The sequence below is a fragment of the Delphinus delphis genome, chromosome 2 (genome assembly GCF_949987515.2).
Source record: "Delphinus delphis chromosome 2, mDelDel1.2, whole genome shotgun sequence".
Lineage (NCBI taxonomy): Eukaryota > Metazoa > Chordata > Mammalia > Artiodactyla > Delphinidae > Delphinus > Delphinus delphis.
In genome coordinates, this window is record NC_082684.1 from 90,928,868 (window position 1) to 90,951,194 (window position 22,327).

A 22,327-nucleotide genomic window follows, 5' to 3' on the forward strand; every position below is an offset into this window, starting at 1 on the left:
CCAAGAGATAGGAGAAGCAGGTTTGTTATTAGAACTCAGTGAATTCATATACCCACAGTTTGGGGTGCCAAAAGAGGTGTCATCTAGAAGAACTGACATCCACATGCTGACCTCTGGGCCCTCCTGGGCCTCATCTTTGTAAGCTCACCACTGAATGTCACTGTGGAGCCTGGTTTTTCTTTTTCTATCCAAATCCACTTTGAGCCTCTCTTGAGATTAGCCACTAAGGTGATAGAAAGAGCAGTGGACCTAGAGACAGATGACCCAGAAGCCTTCTATTAACAGCCTGGCCTCAAGCAGTTCTTTACCTCCTCATCTGTACAGTGGAGATTCATTTACCAACTCAACCAACACTAAGTAGAGACCGGGTGCCAGACACCACGGTGGGTTATAAAGATAAAGCAGAGAACGAAACAGACCTAATTTCTGTTCTCTTGAAGCTGACATGGAGTTCAATGGAGATAATAATTTCTGTCCTAAACATTTAAGGACCAAAATAGATAAGGTAGGGCTTCCCTGGCGGCGCAGTGGTTGAGAGTCCGCCTGCCGATGCAGGGGACACGGGCTTGTGCCCCGGTCCGCGAAGATCCCACATGCCGCGGAGCTGCTGGGCCCGTGAGCCATGGCCGCTGAGCCTGCGCGTCCGGAGCCTGTGCTCCGCAACGGGAGAGGCCACAACAGTGAGAGGCCCGCGTACCGCAAAAAAAAAAGATAAGGTATATTTGCTTTAAAAAGTGCAAGATGCTATAAAAGTGAAAGCTCGTTGCCCAACTCTCTGGTCTGGGATGACTATCGCTGAGAGCTGGGAGTTCCTGATCCCACCCTCACACACAGAAGTTAGTGAAATACCTCCATCAGATCAGCTACAAAGTACATTTGGGGACACAGAGAGAGGCTAAGAAACCTAGAGGTTCCTGGTGTATGTGACCTGAGCTTCCCACAAGCATATCACACAATTTTTTTTTTTTTGCGGTACGTGGACCTCTCATTGTTGTGGCCTCTCCCGTTGTGGAGCACAGGCCCTGGACGCGCAGGCCCAGCGGCCATGGCTCATGGGCCCAGCCACTCCGCGGCATGTGGGATCTTACCGGACCGGGGCACGAACCCGTGTCCCCTGCATCGGCAGGCGGACTCTCAACCACTGCACCACCAGGGAAGTCCATATCACACAATTTAAAGAAGAAATTGGAAGTGATCTGTTGACCAGTGGGAGGGGCTGCACCACCTCACCCCTGGGTCCAGGGAAGCTAGAGGGCAGCACCTAAAGGCAGTATTTCCAAGACCACGTGATTGGGAGGAGGGGAAAAAAATGCACCTTCTGCCATTCTATCTGGCACAGAGTCAGAATGCCACAATACTTTCATAAGCGCCAGTGGAGACACATTCCATGTTCAGCACATCAGTCGGTTTGTACTACAGAGCCCATTTGTGGTTTGGTGTTATAGATCAGAGGCAGCGATCACAGCTCTCCTGTCTCGGGGTTCAGAGGGGGCACATGCATTTTGTATCCTAGGCAACGCCAGAGCTATAGGAAAAATTTAGAAGTGTGAATTGGGAATTCTGTTACTTTCGGTAAAGAGCCTTTTTCGACCCAGGCACCAACTCAGAATCAATAAAAGCTAATGACTTAGACGGGCCTTAGAAATGGTCGATGTTGTAGCCCATCCCTTTATTTATAGATGAGGAAGCTGAAGCCAGAGCAGGTGCGGCCTCTTGGCTGCTAGAGTAGAATCTAGATTGCTCAGTCCCCTGTTATCGCTAGGTGTGTTTGATATGTTTGACGTCTGGGGTGAAATTAGCATCCCCATAAGGAGAGGCGAGAATAAACGTAGATAAGGGTAGTATAACCTTTGAGGCATAATTATCTCCAGCAATAGCATGGAGCACGCAGCCCTTCCTCAAGGTGGTGCCGCGGTCAGCCTTGCACTGGCTTCCTGGCACTCACCTGATCACAGAACATGATCACAGGAGCTCAGGGATTGCTCTTTAGGTAACTCACTCAGGCCTCACAGCACCTCTCTGAGAGGAGCTGCTAGTTATCCCCACTTCACGGGGAACTGAAGTACGGAGCGGTTAAGCAGCTTGCCCGAGGCTGCTTAAGGGACCAAGCTTGGTCTCCTCCCTAGGCATTCTGGCTGCAGAGTTCATGTTCGCAATCATGGTACAGCACTGCTCAGCACTCACTCAGGCTCCACCCCAGAGGAGGAAGGGCCCAACTTTTCTCATACCTGCTCGGTGTTGAATAGATTCAGTAAAACTCAGCAGTTGGCATCGATTTACCTGGACTCCCATTTTGCCTCTGTGGACCCAGAGGTTTCAAAAGCTCATAGATATGATAGATAACGGAGCCCAGACAAAGGGCAACAGGTGAGTCACAGGTGAACTGACTCAGGCCCAGGCTGGGCCCTCACAGAGCTTTTTCTGGCCATAAAAATTCACTTGGGCCAATTTATTAGTCCAGGTCTGCTGGCTGAACCCTCACCAGGGGACCTCATTTCCATCAGTAGAACAACATGACCTTTTTAGAAGTTGTTTCGAAATGGTTATAAACTAACAGGAAGTTGCAACAATAGTAAGGTCCCATGTACTCTTCACCCAGGAAGTGGATTTTTAAAAACAAGTCGGAACTGAATTCTCTAATGGAATGCAGATAATGGTAGGGCTTTATCGTAGATCCTTCTGAACAGTTACTAATCATTCTCCACATTTGCCATAGACAAGCAGCTGTTACTGTGTTACTGTGTTTTCAAATGCAGAGGGCAAATACAAAGGCCCTGGAAACCATAGTGCTTGGACCAGGAGTTTTTGGCTTTACACATTTTTTTAAAGCCTACTTTGCTTTCTCTGGGTTGTTAAATTTAACCCTTCTGTAAACCCTTCAGCAGCTATTTGAAATCATGACATCACCTGGGAACCTCTGGTGAGGTGATTTGCAGAAGATGAAACAGGAAAACATTAGCTTCTTCACGTAGAGCAAATTCCTGTCATTGGCAGGGATGAGAAACATACATCAACAGACTCTCATGACGTCTGGCTTCTGCACCAGCTTTACCACTCTTGGACCTCAAGTCCCTTAATTTATCTCCTCATTCTCTCCTAGGAATAGTAGCAGCAGCCCATCCTCAGTCCTCCCTTGCCTGGGTATTGTTCATGTTCTTTGAAAACCTAAAACGGGCACCATACGGGATATTGAAAGCTATGGCTCCACAGTGGTGGCATCAGACAAGTCAGTAGAAACAGAATAAGCTTGCTCTACTTCTGTCATCCCAGCCCAGAGGGCAGAACCAGGCATGGGCCCAGGCCCTATTAGCCTGAACAGAATGTCTGCGCAGGCCATATGGCAGCTCCAGCAGGTGATCTAGTAGAATAAGCCAATGTTCCAAAGACAGGCTGAGTCCTTTGGCAACTCAATCATCCCTTGGAACCAGGAGCCCTTCCTTTGTCTAGAACGGTTCCTTTCCTGGAGGCCAAAGGAGAGCAGCCAAGCCTGGTGGGGAGCACGCGTGCGGAGGAGATAACACAGGAGAAGCTTTTAATGTCTCTTGTCACTAGTTAGCCTTGAAAGCCCTGCAGTCCTCCCTGGAAAAAGGACACCATTGTATTCATTTCTGCCACAGCAACCTTCTGCTTTCTCTCTCTCTCTTTTTTTTTTCAATTGCAAAATATAAAATATATTTTATGTTTTCGCAAAGCTAGTGCTCATCTTGATCTCTTAAGAAGTTGATGTGTTTTGTCATCTGCCCGGGTAGCAGATTCTCTCTGCTTAGATATGGGGCTCATCCTCTCATTAGTTTCGTTTGTTATTTTCACTTTAAATGAAGATTGTTTCTAGGTCAGTTTAGCTTTAAAATGTTACCCGACATGAGTCAGGATGGACAGGCAAAATCTGGTAGGCAAGGTGTCACTAGAATTATGCTCCCTAGAGCCATGGTTCCGATCAGAGGTGGAATTCTGGGGTTCCTGTTCAGATTTGCTTAGAATTTCGCAGAGACAGGTTAGATCCTGTTTTCTGTCCCTTCCTGCTCAGTTCCTTTTCAGTGCAACTCCTTTCTGAATTATTAATATTTGACCAGAAGCATTACTGATGGACATATTGGTATGCTTTGCTTTAAGAACACCTAGACTTAAAATGAAAACCTGACATGAGAGCTGCTTTAATTTTCAGAAAACTTCTTTAAATAGCCAGCTTTCCTTATGCACGTAAAATATAATTAAAATAAACAAAACTGACCCAACCTTTAGGAAGACATTGATTATAAAAGCAAGGCATTAATAAAGAACACAACAGGCTTCCATACCCTGCAGTGTGCCCTTTTCTGCCTTCCATGGTGTCTACTGCCACCTTTCTTTCTTTTCTCTTCTATCAGAATCTAGCCCCAAGGAAAGATCTTACAAATGTATTCATACTGAGTTCTGGCTTATGTTACGCTCCAGCACTACATACTTTTATAACTGGAAAAAAAGTCCGTCAGCCAAAGAAAAGAATTTCCCATTGCAGAATCTCCAGCAGCAGTCAGCCATTAGGCAGGTTGGTTTTTATTTTATTTTTCCTTGTTGGGTAGTGGGGAGTCAACAGACTTCCTTCTCTGTCAGTTCCATATACCCCACTCTTTAATTTCAGGAACAGCTCAGTTTTCCTTGTTCTGGGAAAGCTGCAGAATGAGGCGGAATTTCAGTGGGGGGTGACGGAAATCACTTACTCTTTTGGCCTGTGTTGCCCATGCCTCCGATCAAAGAGCAGTTTGTTAATGATGGGAGGGTGTGAAAGGAGGCATCTGTTGCCATTTGCAAGAACCTCTTAGATTTGGAGCCCCTGGAAACGCCTGGGGGTGATGAGGGTTGTGTGCTACTGCTATTGCAGGGAACTGGTAGACCCAAGACTCCAGGTGTTCGGGGCAATGGTGATGAGGTGTTCAAGCCGTGGCACCTGTGCCACCACAGCTGCGTCAGCCACGTGTACAGCCTCCATCTACTTCTTTTTTTCTCTGTCCTTTACATAATGACTGAGGACTTCCTACATTCCAGGCCCTGTGCCTCATGCAAAGGATAAAGAGGACAAATACAACGTACTCTCTATCTGGAGCAGAGCCCAGTTTAGTAGGGAAAATGTGAAAATAAGTAACATTATGATGAGGTGGTGAGTTCTGTAATAGAAGTTTTACACAGTGTCATAGTACGATTAGTCATCCTGAGGGGAACAGAGCGCCCAGGGGAGCAGGATTTGGGGTAGTTGGAAGAATGGGAAAGGGGCAAAGGCCAGGGACATTTTGATCTGATAAATAGACAATTTCCAGGAAGGGCTTTTGAGAGAGAATAGTATGTGTAGAAGACACTGCTTTGGGATGAAGATTGGGACGCATTAGTAGCTGAAACAGAGAAGCTGGCAAGAATCAAATTGTGGAAGACCTTGTAAATCCTGGAAATAAATTTGGACCTTATCATAGAGGCCTTCGGGAACCATAAAATTGTTTTTAGACAAGGAAGTAACATGATGCTATTTGTGCTTTCAAAAGATTATTCTGGTGGCTTTGTGGAGAATAAACTAAAAGTCTAGGACGGCAGAAACCAGTTCAGGGTAGATTCTAGAACAATTAAAAGAGAAATCAACAGGATGTACTGACAGGTTGGAAACAGGATGATGGACGGGGAGAGACCTAGGGTGACTCCCAGGTTTAAGTCTTCAGTGACTGAGTAGGATCTTAAAAATATTACTAACAACAATAATAATTGTAATTGTTGGATCCTTACCAGGTGCAAAGGGTTTGGCTACGTGCTTTACACAGATTATTTCATTAAATCATTGTAATATTAGTGCTTAAATTATCTTCATTTTATGTGTGAAAACTTGAGACTTTGAGAGGTGAAGTGACAGGCCCAGGGTCACATGGCTGGTAAGTGATAGTGCATGAATTTGAACCCAAGCACTTGGAGCTCAGAGCCTGCCCTCTGTAGGGAATTTAGCAGGAGTACAAGTCAAGACAGAGTATCTGAAGTTCAGATTTGCACCTTCCAAATTTAAGTGGCCTGTATTTTATGAGCCGAAATAGCTAGCAAGAGAGTTGCAAGCTGGATCTGGAGCAGAGACGTATGATCTCTGCTGGGCATGTGGAGTGAGGATTCATCAATTACTCAGTGGTAGTGAAGAAAGTGTGTGTAATGTGGGTGAATCTTCAAAGAGCCTGAACAGAACCATGAAGAACCACATCTCAGGGTGGGCATGTTCGGACAAGTTTGGGAAGGTTGCTGACAAGGAGTAGCTGGAGAGGTGAGGAGATAACTATGAAAGCCAAAAGTAGAGCTTCAAGATCTGAAGGAGGGACCACCATGACAATACTTCAGGGAGATGAAAGAAGACTTAAAATGAGGATTGAGGGAATTCCCTGGCCGTCCAGTGGTTAGGACGCCACACTTCCACTGCACGGGGGCATGGGTTCGATCCCTGGTCGGGGAATTAATATCCCGCGTGCTACTGCGAGGCGCAGCCAAAAAAAAAAAAAAGAGGATTGAGTTGGATTTGACCGTAAGGTGATTGACGGGCAAGAGTTGAAGTTAGACTGAAGTGAGTTAAAAATTGAATAAAATGTGAGAAAATGGAGACAGTAGACTGAGACTTCTCTTCAAAGCAGTTTGGCTGGGGAAGGGGTGAGAGACAGGGAGATAAAGGAGGCAGCCTCAGAATCAGGGAGATACTGTTTGTGATGAGAGCCACTTGAGATGCTGGTAATGTGGAGGGGAAAGAACGTGGGAGTGGTGGGTATTACACCAGGTGGTTTATCTGAGCAGGCAGGGAAGTTGGATTCTGTCCTCCAGCCCTCAGAAGGAGCTCATGGACTCTGAGAAAAAGTGCTCCTACACTTTCAATTTATCTCCCTTTTATTTTATTTTTTTAATAGACTTTATTTCTTTTTTTTTTTACATCTTTATTGGAGTATAGTTGCTTTACAATGGTGTGTTAGTTTCTGCTTTATAACAAGGTGAATCAGTTATACATATATATATATGTTCCCATATCTCTTCCCTCTTGCGTCTCCCTCCCTCCCATCCTCCCTATCCCACCCCTCTAGGTGGTCACAAAGCACCAAGCTGATCTCCCTGTGCTATGCGGCTGCTTCCCACTAGCTATCTATTTTACGTTTGGTAGTGTATATATGTCCATGCCACTCTCTCACTTTGTCACAGCTTACCCTTCCCCCTCCCCATATCCTCAAGTCCATTCTCTAGTAGGTCTGTGTCTTTATTCCTGTCTTACCCCTAGGTTCTTCATGACATTTTTTTTTCTTAAATTCCATATATATATGTATGTGTTAGCATACGATATTTGTTTTTCTCTTTCTGACTTACTTCACTCTGACTTACTTCACAGACTCTAGGTCCATCCACCTCATTACAAATAGCTCAATTTCGTTTCTTTTTATGGCTGAGTAATATTCCATTGTATATATGTACCACATCTTCTTTTTATCTCCCTTTTATTACATGAAGAAATTCAAGCCCAAAATGTGAGGTTTCCTGTCCATGGTCACATAGAAAGTCCATGACCCCAGATCTGCTGGTGCCTGGTCCCTTCCTCTCCTGCTGCCGGTGTCAGTGGGAGAAGCAGCCCTGACATTCCTTATGCTTCCAAGTTCCCAATCCTCCAGACTGACTGTTCCCTGCTCCATCAGAATGTACATCCTTACAGATTCTGGTGTGTCAGCAGGACTTCAGCTGTGTCGGCGGCGGCGGGGGGGGGGGTGGTTGGTGAGTCAGAGAGCTGCTTTGTCATTTCCTGAACATGCCAGAGGGCAATGTTTTAAGTTGTTAAAGTGTCATTAACAGAACAGTGCAGGAAGCCTCTTCCTCTCACCTGGGCACCCAAGTTCCCAGAGGGAGGAAGGGTCTCAAAGTCGAGGGCCTTTCAGAAACCTCTTCCTGGCCCAGGGTCAGGGAGGATATATTCGTTCATACATGGTGCCCTGGTCCCCAAGCCCTTGTGCAGGAGAGGATCGGGCCAAGGGGGGGACGGTGGCAGTGGGGGTGACGGTAGAGCTTCCTTAAATGAGAGAGCTGATGCTCTCCCAAGAGACTCCATCAGTCAAGAATCACTTGGTGAGCCTGGATGTAAGTAGCTACCCACACTGCTAAGAAGGGCCCAGAGTACCCTGCCCCAACTCTGCTAAGAGGTCTTCTGGAACCTGTATCATCATCTCTTCTTCTCACATTCTTATACTCCGGAGGTTATGCTGTCAGCCTTGGTTGTCACACCATTCTCATTAAATACTGACGCTGAGCACAGATTGAAATCCATAGCCCTACACAGGACGCACTGCCTAGTATCTAGAAACGTGAATGCTCTAGAAACATCAACTGCTCTTTTGTAGTTGACCTTCAATGACAACCCTCCGTGTGTTGGTAAGGTTCCCAGGAATAGCAATTAACTTCCTCCTCTTTGTTCTTTTTCAATCTACTTAAACCCATTGCTCCATTTCCGTTTTGTCATGTGGGGCTGTCAGGCCGTAGACCTATAACTCCTGTAACTCCACGGGCCATCCTTCTCATGCACTGCAGTGTAAACAGTGCCCCCTGGAATTTCATAGACTGTGGAGTGAATGGTGCCCTTTGCTGCAGCTCCAGGCCCACCCCGCTTCTCTCCTGTAGTTCATAGCACACTCAAATAAAAGAATGAATGCTATTTGGGAGCAGAACCTAGGGTGCTCATCCTCCCTGGGTCTGCTGCTCTCTGTTGTTATTGTTGTTGTTTTGTTTAACAGTAGTAAGTAAAGCTGAATCAGACAGGAATCCAAAATGCTAATCTTGCCCTGAGAGATTTAGCAGAGCTGGTAGTTTTCAGGACACATGACTAGTTCTTTTGTTTCTTCCTTCATTTACAGTTTATTCACAGTTGTATCAAGTATTGACAGCTGTGAGACCTGCTTGTCCCAAGGGACTGACTCTTCTTGGGGCTCTGAAGAACTACAGGAGGACTTAACTAGGCCAAGGATGGGAGGCAAGAAGGGTCATCCAGAGGGAAAGGAGGAGCAAAGGCTTGGTGGAAGTAGATAGCATATGACACATTCCAAGGCCAGAACCATAGCCAGGGTGGTAGAAGCATGAATAAAGAGGGAGAGAGACTCAAGATAAGGCTGGAGAGGGAGCCAGGACTCAGAACAGGAACTGCCTTAAAGCCTCATTGCAAAGATCTGGACTTTCTCCTAAGAGTAATAGGAAGTTCCTGGGGGATCATGAGATTCTATGATGGGGCTTATATTCTGAAAAGCTCATTCTTGTTGCATCTACAGAATGAACGGGAGACAAACAAGGGGCAGACAGAAAAGTAGGGAAAAGGTCAGAAGAATGTGGTAAAAGGCAAGCAAGGCTTTAAAAAGCTGTGGACAGTCAACTGCGTCTAAAGCTACTGAGGGATTACATGAGATGGGACTGGAAAGTATCCATTGCATTGAGCTACCTGGAGGTCATCAGTGTTTTTACTAAAAGATGTTATTGAGAGAGGAGCTACAACAGAGGCAGTAGAAGACTGAGCGGGAGGTGAGGAGATGACAACAGTGAGAATGAAAAACTTTTTGTCAGTGTCTGCGAATGGAAAGAAAGAGATAGGCGGTGACTAGGGGACGATCTGGGGTGACAGGAGCTTTTTCACCTTTTTTGTTTTTGAGATGAGAGGGATGTGGGCAAATTTAAGTGCTGATGGATAATATTTAAGCAATAAAAATTTATAGAACGTGCCGGAAGAGAAGAATATAATCCATGTTTTTTTCTGTTCCAGGAAAAACAGAAGGGGTTGGGTTTAAAGCACATGGAGGGGAGTTGGGGAGTGAAATCCTCTTAAAACAGGAGAGAGGGAGGAAAAACTTCATGACGAAGCATATAGGTTGATGTTCTTGGTAATGGGAAGGGGGAAGGATTGAGGCAGTTCCTAACTTACGGCTTTATTTTCTATGTGAAGTAGCTGTGAGGAGGGAGAAGAGATGAGGGCCTTGAGGTGAATGGGGAAAGTTTAAACTTACTGATTTGGGGTGTGGGCAAATCTAGTCGAGAAACATAGGATCCCCACAGTTTTATAGTGTGAGTTGTAGTTGGTGGTCAAGAATTCTGTGACATTAGTACATACCAAATTGCCGCAGACTGTGGTTGTCTTCCCTACAGCAGCTCAGCTGCTCTGGGGAAGGAAGGTGCAGAAGGCTGTGTTCATCCTAGCTAGAAACTTTGCAAGAAAGTCTGACACATGGACCAGGACTGCTAAAGTCTTTGAAATGTTTTTCTTAGAGAAAGTGACTGGGAAGTTATCGGCTAAAAGAAAGGAGGAGGGGCAGAACCTCAAGTAAGCACAGCATTTTATTGTAAAAGGATGGAGGCCCAAAGTCTAGAAGAAATACTGGGAAACTGGGCAGAAGCAACTCCACTGTCAGATCCTGAGGTGTAGGGAGAGTATGAGAGTCTAAACGGCTCCTCTTTGAGAAGTAGCATTTCCAGAAGAGAGCCAGGGATTTAAAATCAGCATGGTTCTTTCTGGGTTCTTTGGACTGGGGAGAAAATTAAGTAGGCATACTGCATTTCTGAATTCTCATTTCCTTTGAACTAATATAGCTTTAAGAGAGACAGACTATAGATCAATTTCTCTATCTGGGATTCATTAATTTCAAATTTGGCCACTATTCTGTAACCATAAAAAGAACTTGTATTAACCAACCCTATAAATTCTCTTGCTTAAAGAACTTCCTTTCAGTATTTCTTTTAGTTTGGGCCTGCTAACAATAAATCTCTCGGTTTTTTCTTATCTTAAACATCTTATCTTGCTTCATTTTTGAAGAATATTTTCACTGATTATAGAATTCTAGGCTTGAAATGTAATTTCTTTCAGCACTTGAAAAATGTCATTCTGTGGTCTACTGAATTCCATCATTTCTATTGATAAGTCGTCCATCAGTATTCTTGCTTCTTTGAAGGTAAACTATCTTAGCTTTTAACGTTTAAAAAATTTTTATTTTTAGCATCTTTACTATGATGTATTTAAGTGTGTTTTCTCTTTGTATTTAGAAGTTCTTAGAGCTCCTTTAATGAGTGCCTTATGGTCCTTCATCAGTTTTGCAGCCATTATCTTGTCAGTTATTGTTTCTGTCCATTTTTCTCTCTCCTCACTCTCAGGAACTCCCATATGTGACATCTTTTCACAAGATCCTGTGTGTCTCTTACTCTCTGGTCTGTTTTTTCCAACCTTTTTGCTGTCCATGTTTCTGTGTGGTATTTTCTATTAACCTATCTTTCAGTTCACTAATCTTTTCTTCAGCTGTAAGAAATACGTTGCTAAACACATCTGTTAAGAAGCTTTAGTTCTGTGCTTTTTAGATGTAGAATTTATATTTAATTCTTTTTTAATAGATTCTAGGTATCTGGTGAAATTCTCCATCTTGTCATCTTTTTTTCTTGGACAAAATAAACATAGTTACTTTTTTAAACTATATCTGAGAATTCTAATACCTGGGTTACCTGTGGTCCTATCTTCTATTGTCTTTTTTCTCTCTTAATCTTAGTTCTTGGAATGTCTAGTAATTGCTGCTTGAATGTTGAGCATTTTGTGTAAAAAATTATAGTCTCTGTCACTCAAGCCCTGGCTGTCTCGGCAGCTCTGAACTCCTTTTAAGAGCTATCCTCATTATATTTGGGTTTAAAATCAAGAATGTAAGGGGGAAGCCCATACAAAAAAAAAAAAAATCCAAAATATACTTACTCAGATTCCCTGCTCTCTCACTGAAAGGAATAACCTCATATAGGTATGTTCTTTACGATAAGCTTACACTTAAGGAAGGTGGTTCCCTCCTCCTTCTTGGAGGCATCAATGTCTATGAAGCTGTACCTTATCCTCTAAGAATACTTCTATTATTGTTATGATGATGTACATAAACAGTTGTAAATAAATAGCTGTACAAAATAAAAGAGTAAACATATTTCTTTTTTTTTTGGCCCTTTTGCACAATAAGATCTAACAATAATAGTCATGATAATATTCAATAAGATTTACTAAAGATTTATTATAGGCCAGGTTCTGTGTTAGACGTTTTGTATAGATTATCTCATTTAATCCCCAGAAGAACCTATGAGGGAGTAAAGGTAATTATTCCTATTTTACACTTGAGAAAACTGAGGTTTAAAGGGTTAATTCACCTTAAACAAGGTTCCAGAGCCAGGAAGGAAATGGCACAAGCAAGTCTGTACTCAGATCTTTCTAACCTCAAGGTCTAGGTTCTTTTCCAACATTTTGTCCTGCCTCATGTCTTGCCTTCATTCCACATAATTGGTTTGATGTTTTCACCGAGCCCTGGAATCCTGGGATACTTCCTTAAATAAGGTGAGAACAAAGTAGTCTGAGGGGTTTACATGCAAATAAATCTCCTTCCTGGTACATTTTTCTTGGGTATTTCCAGATTCTTACCTCCCCTACTCAGCTTCGCTTTGATATATGTTTTTACATTAAATGCTTCCATTTATAAGTTCTGTGGCAAATCCGAAAGTAATTTTTTAAATAAAGCTTTATGCAGGGACAGGAAGTAATTAGTGGTGGGGTTTTATTTTTGGAGGATGAGATTGGTGAGGGGTGGGGTATAGGGAGAAATTGCTCTCTGCAGTGTCAGATGAATGAGTTACAGGAAATGATGGCTCAGCCAGCAGCTTGGTGCTTGCCAGTGAGTCAGCAGTGATTCCACCCTCAGTCTCAATGCTGGAATCACAGCTGTGAAAGGCACTCTTCCTGGTGAGGGCCCCTCCCTGCCTTGCTGTCGGGGGCATGGAAGCTTTGCCCACATAATGTGAACCATTCAGTTACCTGTCCTAGTGGAGAAAGATTCACAGAACTACCTTCTTGGGTTCATGCAGATATTTCTGTGTTTCTTTAGGATTCATTGGTGTTTCTGGTTTTTTCCTCTGATACCCAGCAGAAACATCCAGTTTGGGATTGATGTAATAGCAGAATTTAATTCCTAGGGCAACATTTCATATTTTTACACTGCTTCAATGTCTAGGGTCTTTTTTATTATTATTACTGAAGTATAGTTGATTTACAAATATTGTGTTAGTTTCGGGTGAACAGCAAAGTGATTCACTTATACATATATATATATTCCTTTTCAGGTTCTTTTCCTTTATAGATTATTACAAAATATTGAGTATACTTCCCTCTGCTATATGGTAGGTCCTTGTTGTTTATTTATATATAGTAGCGTGTATATGTTAATCCCAAACTCCTAATTTACCCCCCCCTTCCCGTTTGGTAACCATAAATTTGTTTTCTATGTCTGTGGGTCTATTTCTGTTTTGTAAATAAGTTCGCATATAAGCAATATCATATGATATTTGTAGCTTTTTTTATAGCTTTCGCATATAAGCAATATCATATGATATTTGTTTTTCTCTGTCTGACTTAATGATAATCTCTAGGTCCATCCATGTTGCTGCAAATGGCATTATTTCATTCTTTTTTATGGCTGAGTAATATTCCATTGTATACATATATATGTGGTATATGTATATATACCACATCTTCCTTAGGGTCTTTATAAATGGGAAAACACTGTGGAAAAGCAAGACAGGAAGGTGCTGCTTCAGGAAAAATGGTAGATTGAAAGAGGTCATTTTGTCATGATTGAAAATATGTGTGTGTGGCAAGAAGATTAGAATGAAATCATTACGGTTGTTGGGTTGAGATGGCAGGATTGTTGGTGATTGCTTTTTACTTTTTTTCTAGGTTCAATAAATAGGCTCAAGTTGTAAAATTTATTCTAAGAACAGTCGTTTCGTATTTTAAACTAACTATCCACTTGTGGGAAAAAAAACTGGCCAAATAGCTTTAATATTTTAGGATATCTTTTTCCAGACTTTGCTCCTATTGTTAAGGTCAACTTGGTCATATCCATGGTGTCCTGTAGGAAGTGGGCAAGGAAGATTAACTTTGCTCAGAAGCTGTAGGTGCCAAGCTTTTAGTTCTTTTAGAAATTAATGCTAAGAGAGGTCGAAGAAGCTTTCCCAGGTCGATTAGCTGGTAAGTGGTGGAGTTCCATTCGAGCCCCAGTCCCATTGCCACCAAAGTCCACACTCTTTCAACTAGAGTATAGAATGATGCTGCCGCAGGGCCCAGTCCTCCAGGCTTTTTTGCAGGGCATTTTTATTTTTATTTTTTAATTAATTTTTATTGGAGTATAGTTGATTTACAATGTTGTGTTAGTTTCTGCTGTACAGCAAGGTGAATCAGTTATACATATACATAAACATATAGCCACTCTTTTTTAGATTCTATTCCCATGTAAGTCATTAGAGTACTGAGTAGAGTTCCCTGTCCTATACAGTAGGTTCTTATTAGTTACCTATTTTATATATAGTAGTGTGTATATGTCAATCCCAATCTCCCAGTTTAGTCCCCCTTCCCCCTTGGTAACCATAAGTTTGTTTTCTATATCTGTGACTCTATTTCTGTTTTGTAAATAGGTTCATTTGTACCATTTTTTTAGATTCCACATATAAGCGATATAGTATTTTAAGTGTGTTAACTTACCACTGGATTAGTTGTCCATTGAGAAAAATCGTATTGCAATATTTTTCTCTCTTCTTGAAAAACCAAGATTCTAAATTCCACATATACATACTTGGCTTCTACTCTAGTTAGAAAGACAAATACTGAGAGTGTTGTATAGAATGCATGTGTGTGCATCTGTGTTTTTGACATTAAGATGAAAGAGGCATGGGAAGTACTTAGTTGAGTGGTTGTACTCCCCCAGAATTTGAAGTGATTCTCATGATCACACCTAAAGTTCTTAGATATATGAGATTAAGGCTAAAGCTAAATGTTTTACTGTTCAGTATAGTAGCTCTAAGTGACAGTTTCTGTTGAAGAAGGAGTGATGTTGTTGCGAAGCAGAAATTTTACAGTTTCACAAAAATACCCATTGGCCCAGTAGGGCCTTAATTTATTTTTCTAATAAATTAATAACACTTAAAGATTTTTGCAGCTAATATTGTACGATTAACACTATAAGCTTTGTTGAGATACTGACATACAATATATCTGCACATATGTAATGGTACAACTTGTTAAAATTTAACATATGCCTACACCTATGAAACATCCCTTCAGTAAAGATAATGAGTGTATTCATTACCCCCCCCCCAATGATTTTTTTGGAGTGCTCTATTTTCTAAGAAAAAAAAAAAAACAGCCATTTAATTTCATTATCTAATTTGATGAAAAAGGCCTGGATGGGGACTCAGGTGATGTGAGTCTGGACTCTGATCTTGCCCTAAATAGCTCCATGAAATTCAGCCAGTCCCTTAATTTTTCCAGGTCTTAGTTTTCTTATCTGAAAAATGAGGGGGTTGAACTAGATGGTCCCTAAGGCCCTGTATGGCTCTAAAGCTTAATAAAGCTAAGAGGACAGGCATACTTAGGGTATTGGTTTGTGTCCAAATGGTTTTATGTAAAAATATAGGCTTCCCCAGTAATCTGGTGTCAGCTGTGCTGCTGCGTCCCGGCCCCTCTCTGATTGATTGATCATGAACTCATTTCTTTTCTTTTAATTCTCTTTCACCCTGATTCAAGGTCATTCATGTCAGTACTTTCATGTTGTTCTTTCTAAGCTTAGGGAACTGTTCTACTTAAGAATTTAGGGGTAGGGCTTAAATAATGCTGGGAATTTGGCAGGCCTCAAGGGGCTGTGAGGGGCAACAGGACTGATAGCTCCTTGGATACTCTCGAGGCAGCTTGGGCATCTTAGCGGGGAGGGGGCAGAGATGAGCTGTACTGGATTTATTTCAGGGATGGGGGAAGGGAAGCAGATTGGAGTTTAATTAAAATTCTAATCCCAACTCTGCCCATCTTCTTATCAGCCACCAACATTTCTGTTTGTGGTTCTGGTGATTTTGCTGTGATAACATATGTAGTTACCTCAAAAACTCTTGCAAATTGGCCTCAAATTTCAATATGCTCACCAGATGCTTTCATCAGACTTGGCATGGTTCCATCTTTGGCCTGTGTTTTCAGAGATACCTCCTCCACCACTGCCATCTTTCTGATGGGAGGGAGGGCATTGGAGAGCTGGTGGTGAAAATTGAGCTGATTGCAAATGACAAAACAGTTTCATCACAGCATAGAGATCTTTCCAAACTATTTCTGTTTTCCCGTAGCTAAGTGGGATTTCTGAGGAGGGGCTGCTCTGATTTCATCTTGGCCCACCATGAGGTTCTTCCTGCTTTGTGCCTACATGCTGCTTCTGATGATTTCCCAGCTGAGAGCAGTCAGCTTTCCTGAAGACGATGAACCCCTTAATACTGTTGACTATCACTGTAAGTAATCTAAAGAACATTCTCCTTTTCTAAGAAGGAAGCTTTTTTGGTTTTGATTTTCTAAGCATATTCATCTTTAGAAAGAGAGAGAGCGTTTTATGTCTTTATAATGTTTTACATACTAATTTATCCATAATCATTTCCTAGCGTCTGGAGAAAATGGGACAGTTTAGTTAGGTGCTTTTCTAAAGCAGCCCATATATAGGTTATATGTTTTCAGTTAAAAGAAAAAGACCATTTGCTGACATTCACTGTCCTTTATTCATTCATATTCAAGACCTTAAGAGGGGAATTTAGTTAAAACCCTTTTACAACTAGTATATACAGCTAATCAATGCTGTATATCGATTCTTCAGCTCCGTAATCCTGACTGATGGTTTAGCCCATTTTTACTTGCAGATTCAAGGCAATATCCGGTTTTTAGAGGACGCCCTTCAGGCAATGAATCACAGCATAGGCTGGACTTTCAGCTGATGTTGAAAATTCGAGACACACTTTATATTGCTGGCAGGTAATTTTCCTCTCGTTGGTTTATTAGATTAAAATTCTTTTCTCTTGTGGTGCTTGCATTAATGTGTCTAGTTCATGAAAAACTAATATGTATTGTGATCAAAAATTGCAGGTAGCCAAAAATATTCACCCGGAAGAGTCAGTGTTGTGTACCAGGAACAAAATATAGCAAAAACCTTTCGCAGTCTTATTTTATTACTGCCATCAAGAAATCATGCACCATTCTTTATTCCTAAAGCAGCAGGAGAAAAAAATCATTCTTTATCCTTTTTTTAACTTGGAATTATTCAAGCAAATATTAGAAGTATGTCTGTGCTAATACCAAGTAGCAGTTTGACCCATGCCTGAAGAGCTTTCTTTGCTCCCTAACCACAGTGATATATAAAAGCGACTCACTAATGAAAAAGCACTCTTTGTTGACTTTGTTGGAGACAGAGAAAATCCAAATGATCTCCAAAACACCATAAAAGCAGATCTGTAAAAATAAAATAAGAATCAGCTTAACGTTTTTATGTATTCACATGATATGACTTACTGCCTTGTTTCCAACAGGGATCAAGTTTATACGGTAAACTTAAATGAAATCCCCAAAACAGAAGTAATACCAAACAAGGTGAGCAAGTGGAGTTGGCAAATTTATCTGCACTCTCTCAGAACTTGGTTAATGTCCCTCTCCCCTCGATATTTAAAATATTGAACTTTGGTTTGCTTGATTGATACAGAAACTGACATGGCGGTCAAGACAACAGGATCGAGAAAACTGTGCCATGAAAGGCAAGCATAAAGTAAGTGAAACAAACAAGTGCCTACTAGACTGAGTCTCTGTGGGGGCTTGAGCCCACAGTGTAAGCATATGGAATGTCTAATGTTAATGGAATTGTTACTTTCTTTAGGAGGAATGCCACAACTTTATTAAAGTGTTTGTTCCGAGAAACGACGAGATGGTTTTTGTTTGTGGCACCAATGCTTTTAATCCCATGTGTAGATACTATAGGGTAAGTATATTTTATACAATGTGCTTTTTTTAAATCAACTTTTCTTCCTTTACGGGAATGTCGTTAGCGTCAAATCCTTTCTCCTATAGACCCAGTAATTTGTTTTATCTCTAATGCTATGGAGGAATAAAGACAGAATTCTTCCCGTAGAATTTCAGTGCAAATAAAGCAGTATTGCCTTCAAACATGTACATTGAACAGATGTGACACTAGCTATTTATTTTTCTTTTGTAGTTGAATACCTTAGAGTATGATGGGGAAGAAATTAGTGGCTTGGCAAGGTGCCCATTTGATGCCAGACAAACCAACGTTGCCCTTTTTGCCGGTAAGATTCTTTAGTGTAATGAATATAAATGATTAATGACATTGAAGGGGCAAAAGGAATTTAAAGGAAGAAAAAAGCTCATAACTAGGATAGCTACCTCGACACAGGTGTTTCAAAGACTAAAAGCTGGGCTTCCCTGGTGGCGCAGTGGTTGGGAGTCCGCCTGCCGATGCAGGGGACACGGGTTCGTGCCCCGGTCCACATGCCGTGGAGCGGCTGGGCCCGTGAGCCATGGCCGCTGAACCTGCACGTCCGGAGCCTGTGCTCCGCAATGGGAGAGGCCACAACAGTGAGAGGCCCGCGTACCGCAAAAAAAAAAAAAAAAAAAAAGACTAAAAGCTATGAACAAGTTTTCAAAAAAGAGGAATTAAAAGCATATAAGTATTCTGACACTTGGCTCTGTTGTTGACTAGGCCAGTGACCCTGAGTAAGTTGCTTAACTTTCTGGTGCTTCAATCCCTCATCCGTAAACTTAGATAATACCGTGGGTCAACCTGTCACAGGCTGATTCTGAGCATCGGGTTTAGATTTATTTGTATATGTAGCAATGATGTAGGTGAAATCACTCCAGAGGATATAATACACTATATAAGATAACACACTTAGGATAATTATGGCTGTTTTATCTAATTTATAACTTTGGTTTCAGATGGGAAGCTGTATTCTGCCACAGTGGCTGACTTCCTGGCCAGCGATGCCGTTATTTACCGAAGCATGGGCGATGGATCTGCCCTTCGTACTATAAAATATGATTCCAAGTGGATCAAAGGTATCTTTGAAGAACGGCTTTGGGAGATCACCAAGGGAAGTACCACGGCTGAGTGGGAACAGGAGACCTGGGCATCAGGAAATTCAGTGCATGACTTTATATTGTTTAGTTAGAGCCAAGTACAAGCTGCCTTGGTTGTGAACGGAGCATTAATGGGGGATGAGGAGACCAGTAGCCACGTGAGGAAAGTAGATTTTTATCCTAAGTGACCTCAAAAAAAAGATCTCAATTCTGTGTGCCATTTGCCTAACTCTAAATGCATGTAATAATCCTTGCCCGCTTCCATCTACGTACCCTGGAAAGTTAACCCTGGGAATCAGTAGTTCGTATCTGCAGAGTTATTTTGATCTTTGGAGTCTAGAAATCAAGATTTTTTATTTTCAGCGTAAGAAGTTTCCTTCCCTAGTTAACTACAAGTTAATGAATAAATCTGTTGAAACAAAGACCTCTGTTGTAGTTCATTTCCCTGTAGGCTTTTTCTAGTCCATTAGCTAACATTAAAGACTCCGGGTTCCCTGAAGCTTCAGCACACCCATACTGGGATCCACAGACTCGCTGGCATATCAGAGTTCTCCTTGGCTTGAATGTAGCAATGTGACATCTGTCAGTCATGCCTGGCAGTCAGGGTCTGATACTAATTGAATTATCCTTTAGGAACCAGTTGGTTTTCAATTTCTCTTTCAGAGCCACACTTTCTTCATGCCATAGAATATGGAAACTATGTCTATTTCTTCTTCCGAGAAATTGCTGTCGAACATAATAATTTAGGCAAGGCAAGTATATGATTGTGCACTCATACTGCATGGAATTGAGCCCGCTTTGGTAAAGTCTTTGCATATTTTCCAGCACTCAAAGCATTTAGGGCCAAGTGCAGAGAGGTGAGTTGCTTATCCTGAGAATAATTGCTGTGGAATGCCTGCACAATGGCCAGAGTGGGAACAGCAGCCTTGGGCCTTGAGATTTCTTTTTTTTCTTTTTCTGTTACTACAGAGAATGTTCTGCAGGCTCCCTTGAGCTACAGATGCTTCTTTAACTCTTTAGAATCTATTGATAGCTATTCTTTCTCAGCGTCAGAAGGCAGGATGGAAAGTAAGGGCCCCTGTTCACTGTTGAATACTTCAGTGCAAGCCCATATGATTCTAGAATATTGCGGCCCCTTCTATGCCAGGTTTAAGAATGGTGCATTTTGTTAACAATATGAGAACAGAGCATGGGAATGGTTTCCATTCAGCTGGGCCGTTCGATAGCTCACTTCTTATGGAGCTTGTTTGGCAGAGCAGGAAAATGGCCCTTTTTTCTCACAGATAAATCTAGTTGACATTCTTACTATACAGATCCCTAGGGAGAAGGCTGCCGGAGTCTTTTGAACCACATGTATCTTTAGCATGTTTCATCCCTCCCTCATCTGGCAGCTTTTTCTTCCCGTTCTTCCAACGCGCTCATAACCCCGTTGCTTTGCTTTTGTCCCGTGGGCAGGCTGTATATTCCCGTGTGGCCCGCATATGTAAAAACGACATGGGTGGCTCCCAGCGGGTCCTGGAGAAACACTGGACTTCATTTCTGAAGGCTCGTCTTAACTGTTCTGTCCCCGGAGATTCCTTTTTCTACTTTGATGTTCTGCAGTCTGTCACAGACATAATACAAATCAATGGCGTCCCCACTGTGGTCGGGGTGTTTACCACACAGCTCAACAGGTGAGAACAGATCCCCGGCGCTTCAAAAGGCCAAGAACAGGCCCATTGTCTCCTGACACCCTTCCTCTTTTTCAGCATTCCTGGTTCTGCTGTCTGTGCATTTAGCATGGATGACATTGAAAAAGTATTCAGAGGACGGTTTAAAGAACAGAAAACTCCAGATTCTGTTTGGACAGCAGTCCCTGAAGACAAAGTACCGAAGCCAAGGTAAGAAAAAAAAAAAAGGGGAGAGGATTTTTGTCTTTGACAAAACCCTCCGGTCGTGGGAAGCATCCGTCCTCAGAGAGCAGCTGGGCCAACCTCCCACTCCAGGAAGGGTCCCTGTGCAGCGCTACAGACAGAAAGTCAGTGAATATGACTCTGAGAGCCTGAATATGGAGAGCCCCCAGAGTTCAGGGAAATAGCATCACTCCTCTGGTTTGGTTCACTCTCCTTTCTCTCGACCTCGTCTTCCACGATGGACACTTAATCCCTAGATACAAATTGTGAGGGGGGACCAAACACACTATGTTCCTTTCAGGCCTGGCTGTTGTGCAAAGCACGGGCTTGCCGAAGCTTATAAAACCTCCATCGATTTCCCGGATGAAACCCTGTCGTTCATTAAATCCCACCCCCTGATGGACTCTGCCGTCCCACCCATTGCCGACGAGCCCTGGTTCACAAAGACTCGGATCAGGTAAGACTGTGCAGAAACACGGGCCCTCTCCCATCCAGTGGCTTCCCTTCCTGTTGGCCGCCCCCCTGACCTGGCTCCCCTCCTCCGGCAGGTACAGACTGACGGCCATCGCCGTTGACCATTCTGCGGGACCCCACCAGAACTACACAGTCATCTTCGTTGGCTCGGAAGCTGGCGTGGTGCTTAAAGTTTTGGCAAAAACCAGTCCTTTCTCTTTGAATGACAGCGTGTTACTGGAAGAGATTGAAGCGTACAACCATGCAAAGTAGGTATATTATACGAGAACACTTTCTAGTACTTCCAGTGTGTGTTTCATCTAGTCATTTCCTTCCAGCCCTCTAAATTAGCAGTGGTTTGGCATATCAGTGTTTTGTTTTGTTTTTTTCCTCACTGAAATAAAACCCGGGTTTGTTGTTTTCCTAAGTCCGCTAGGGCTTGGAGGGTAGACAGTGATGAGTTTAAAAATAATTCAGCCCTTGTTTGTCACCTATGGAAAATGAGAATATTTTATCACCACCCTCTTACCTTGAAGATGTATTTCAGGATGCTACATGGAGCAGACAGCTGATTGCAAACACACACACACAGTACACCGTAATTCTTCTAACCACTGATATAAAAAATTATGTGGACCATTAAAACAAACAAGAAATAGATGAGAGAAATGGAGCAAAGAAGACTAAGGAGAGATCCAGAAATACCTAGCACAGGAAGATTTAAATGCATTAAAACATTATCCTTTTTCTTCCCTATAGTCTAACATGCTGTTCACAAATGCAATTCCCTTCGATCATCAGAACGGGAAGCCAATCTTTAAAAAACCCTTTGTCCAGCCTGAAATTAAACCAGCCATGCAGAGCAGTAGAAGATGAATCACATCATTATTACTTCCTAAACTACGTGCTTGCCTGGTTTGCTACTGAGAGTATTCCTTAACGCCTCCCCGGCTCTCAATAATTGCAAAAACCAAACCTCACTTGCCTCATGTAGTTCCTGTAGCTTTTGCCTTACTAAACGTCTATCTTCCAAATGTCT

General features: G+C 42.4%; 1 protein-coding gene across 1 annotated transcript in view; it reads left to right on the top strand.

Moving 5' to 3' along the window:
- SEMA6D (semaphorin 6D) overlaps window positions 1-22,327 on the top strand; it is a 50,352-nt gene that overhangs the window by 21,981 nt on the left and 6,044 nt on the right. The window contains exons 2-13 of the mRNA XM_060005175.1: window positions 16,165-16,323; window positions 16,723-16,834; window positions 17,386-17,446; window positions 17,556-17,618; window positions 17,727-17,828; window positions 18,063-18,153; window positions 18,803-18,922; window positions 19,607-19,695; window positions 20,399-20,616; window positions 20,692-20,823; window positions 21,137-21,292; window positions 21,384-21,557. Of these exons, the coding sequence (XP_059861158.1) occupies window positions 16,215-16,323; window positions 16,723-16,834; window positions 17,386-17,446; window positions 17,556-17,618; window positions 17,727-17,828; window positions 18,063-18,153; window positions 18,803-18,922; window positions 19,607-19,695; window positions 20,399-20,616; window positions 20,692-20,823; window positions 21,137-21,292; window positions 21,384-21,557 (1,427 nt within the window). The 5' untranslated portion in view covers window positions 16,165-16,214. The remainder of the gene's footprint in view (window positions 1-16,164; window positions 16,324-16,722; window positions 16,835-17,385; window positions 17,447-17,555; window positions 17,619-17,726; window positions 17,829-18,062; window positions 18,154-18,802; window positions 18,923-19,606; window positions 19,696-20,398; window positions 20,617-20,691; window positions 20,824-21,136; window positions 21,293-21,383; window positions 21,558-22,327) is intronic.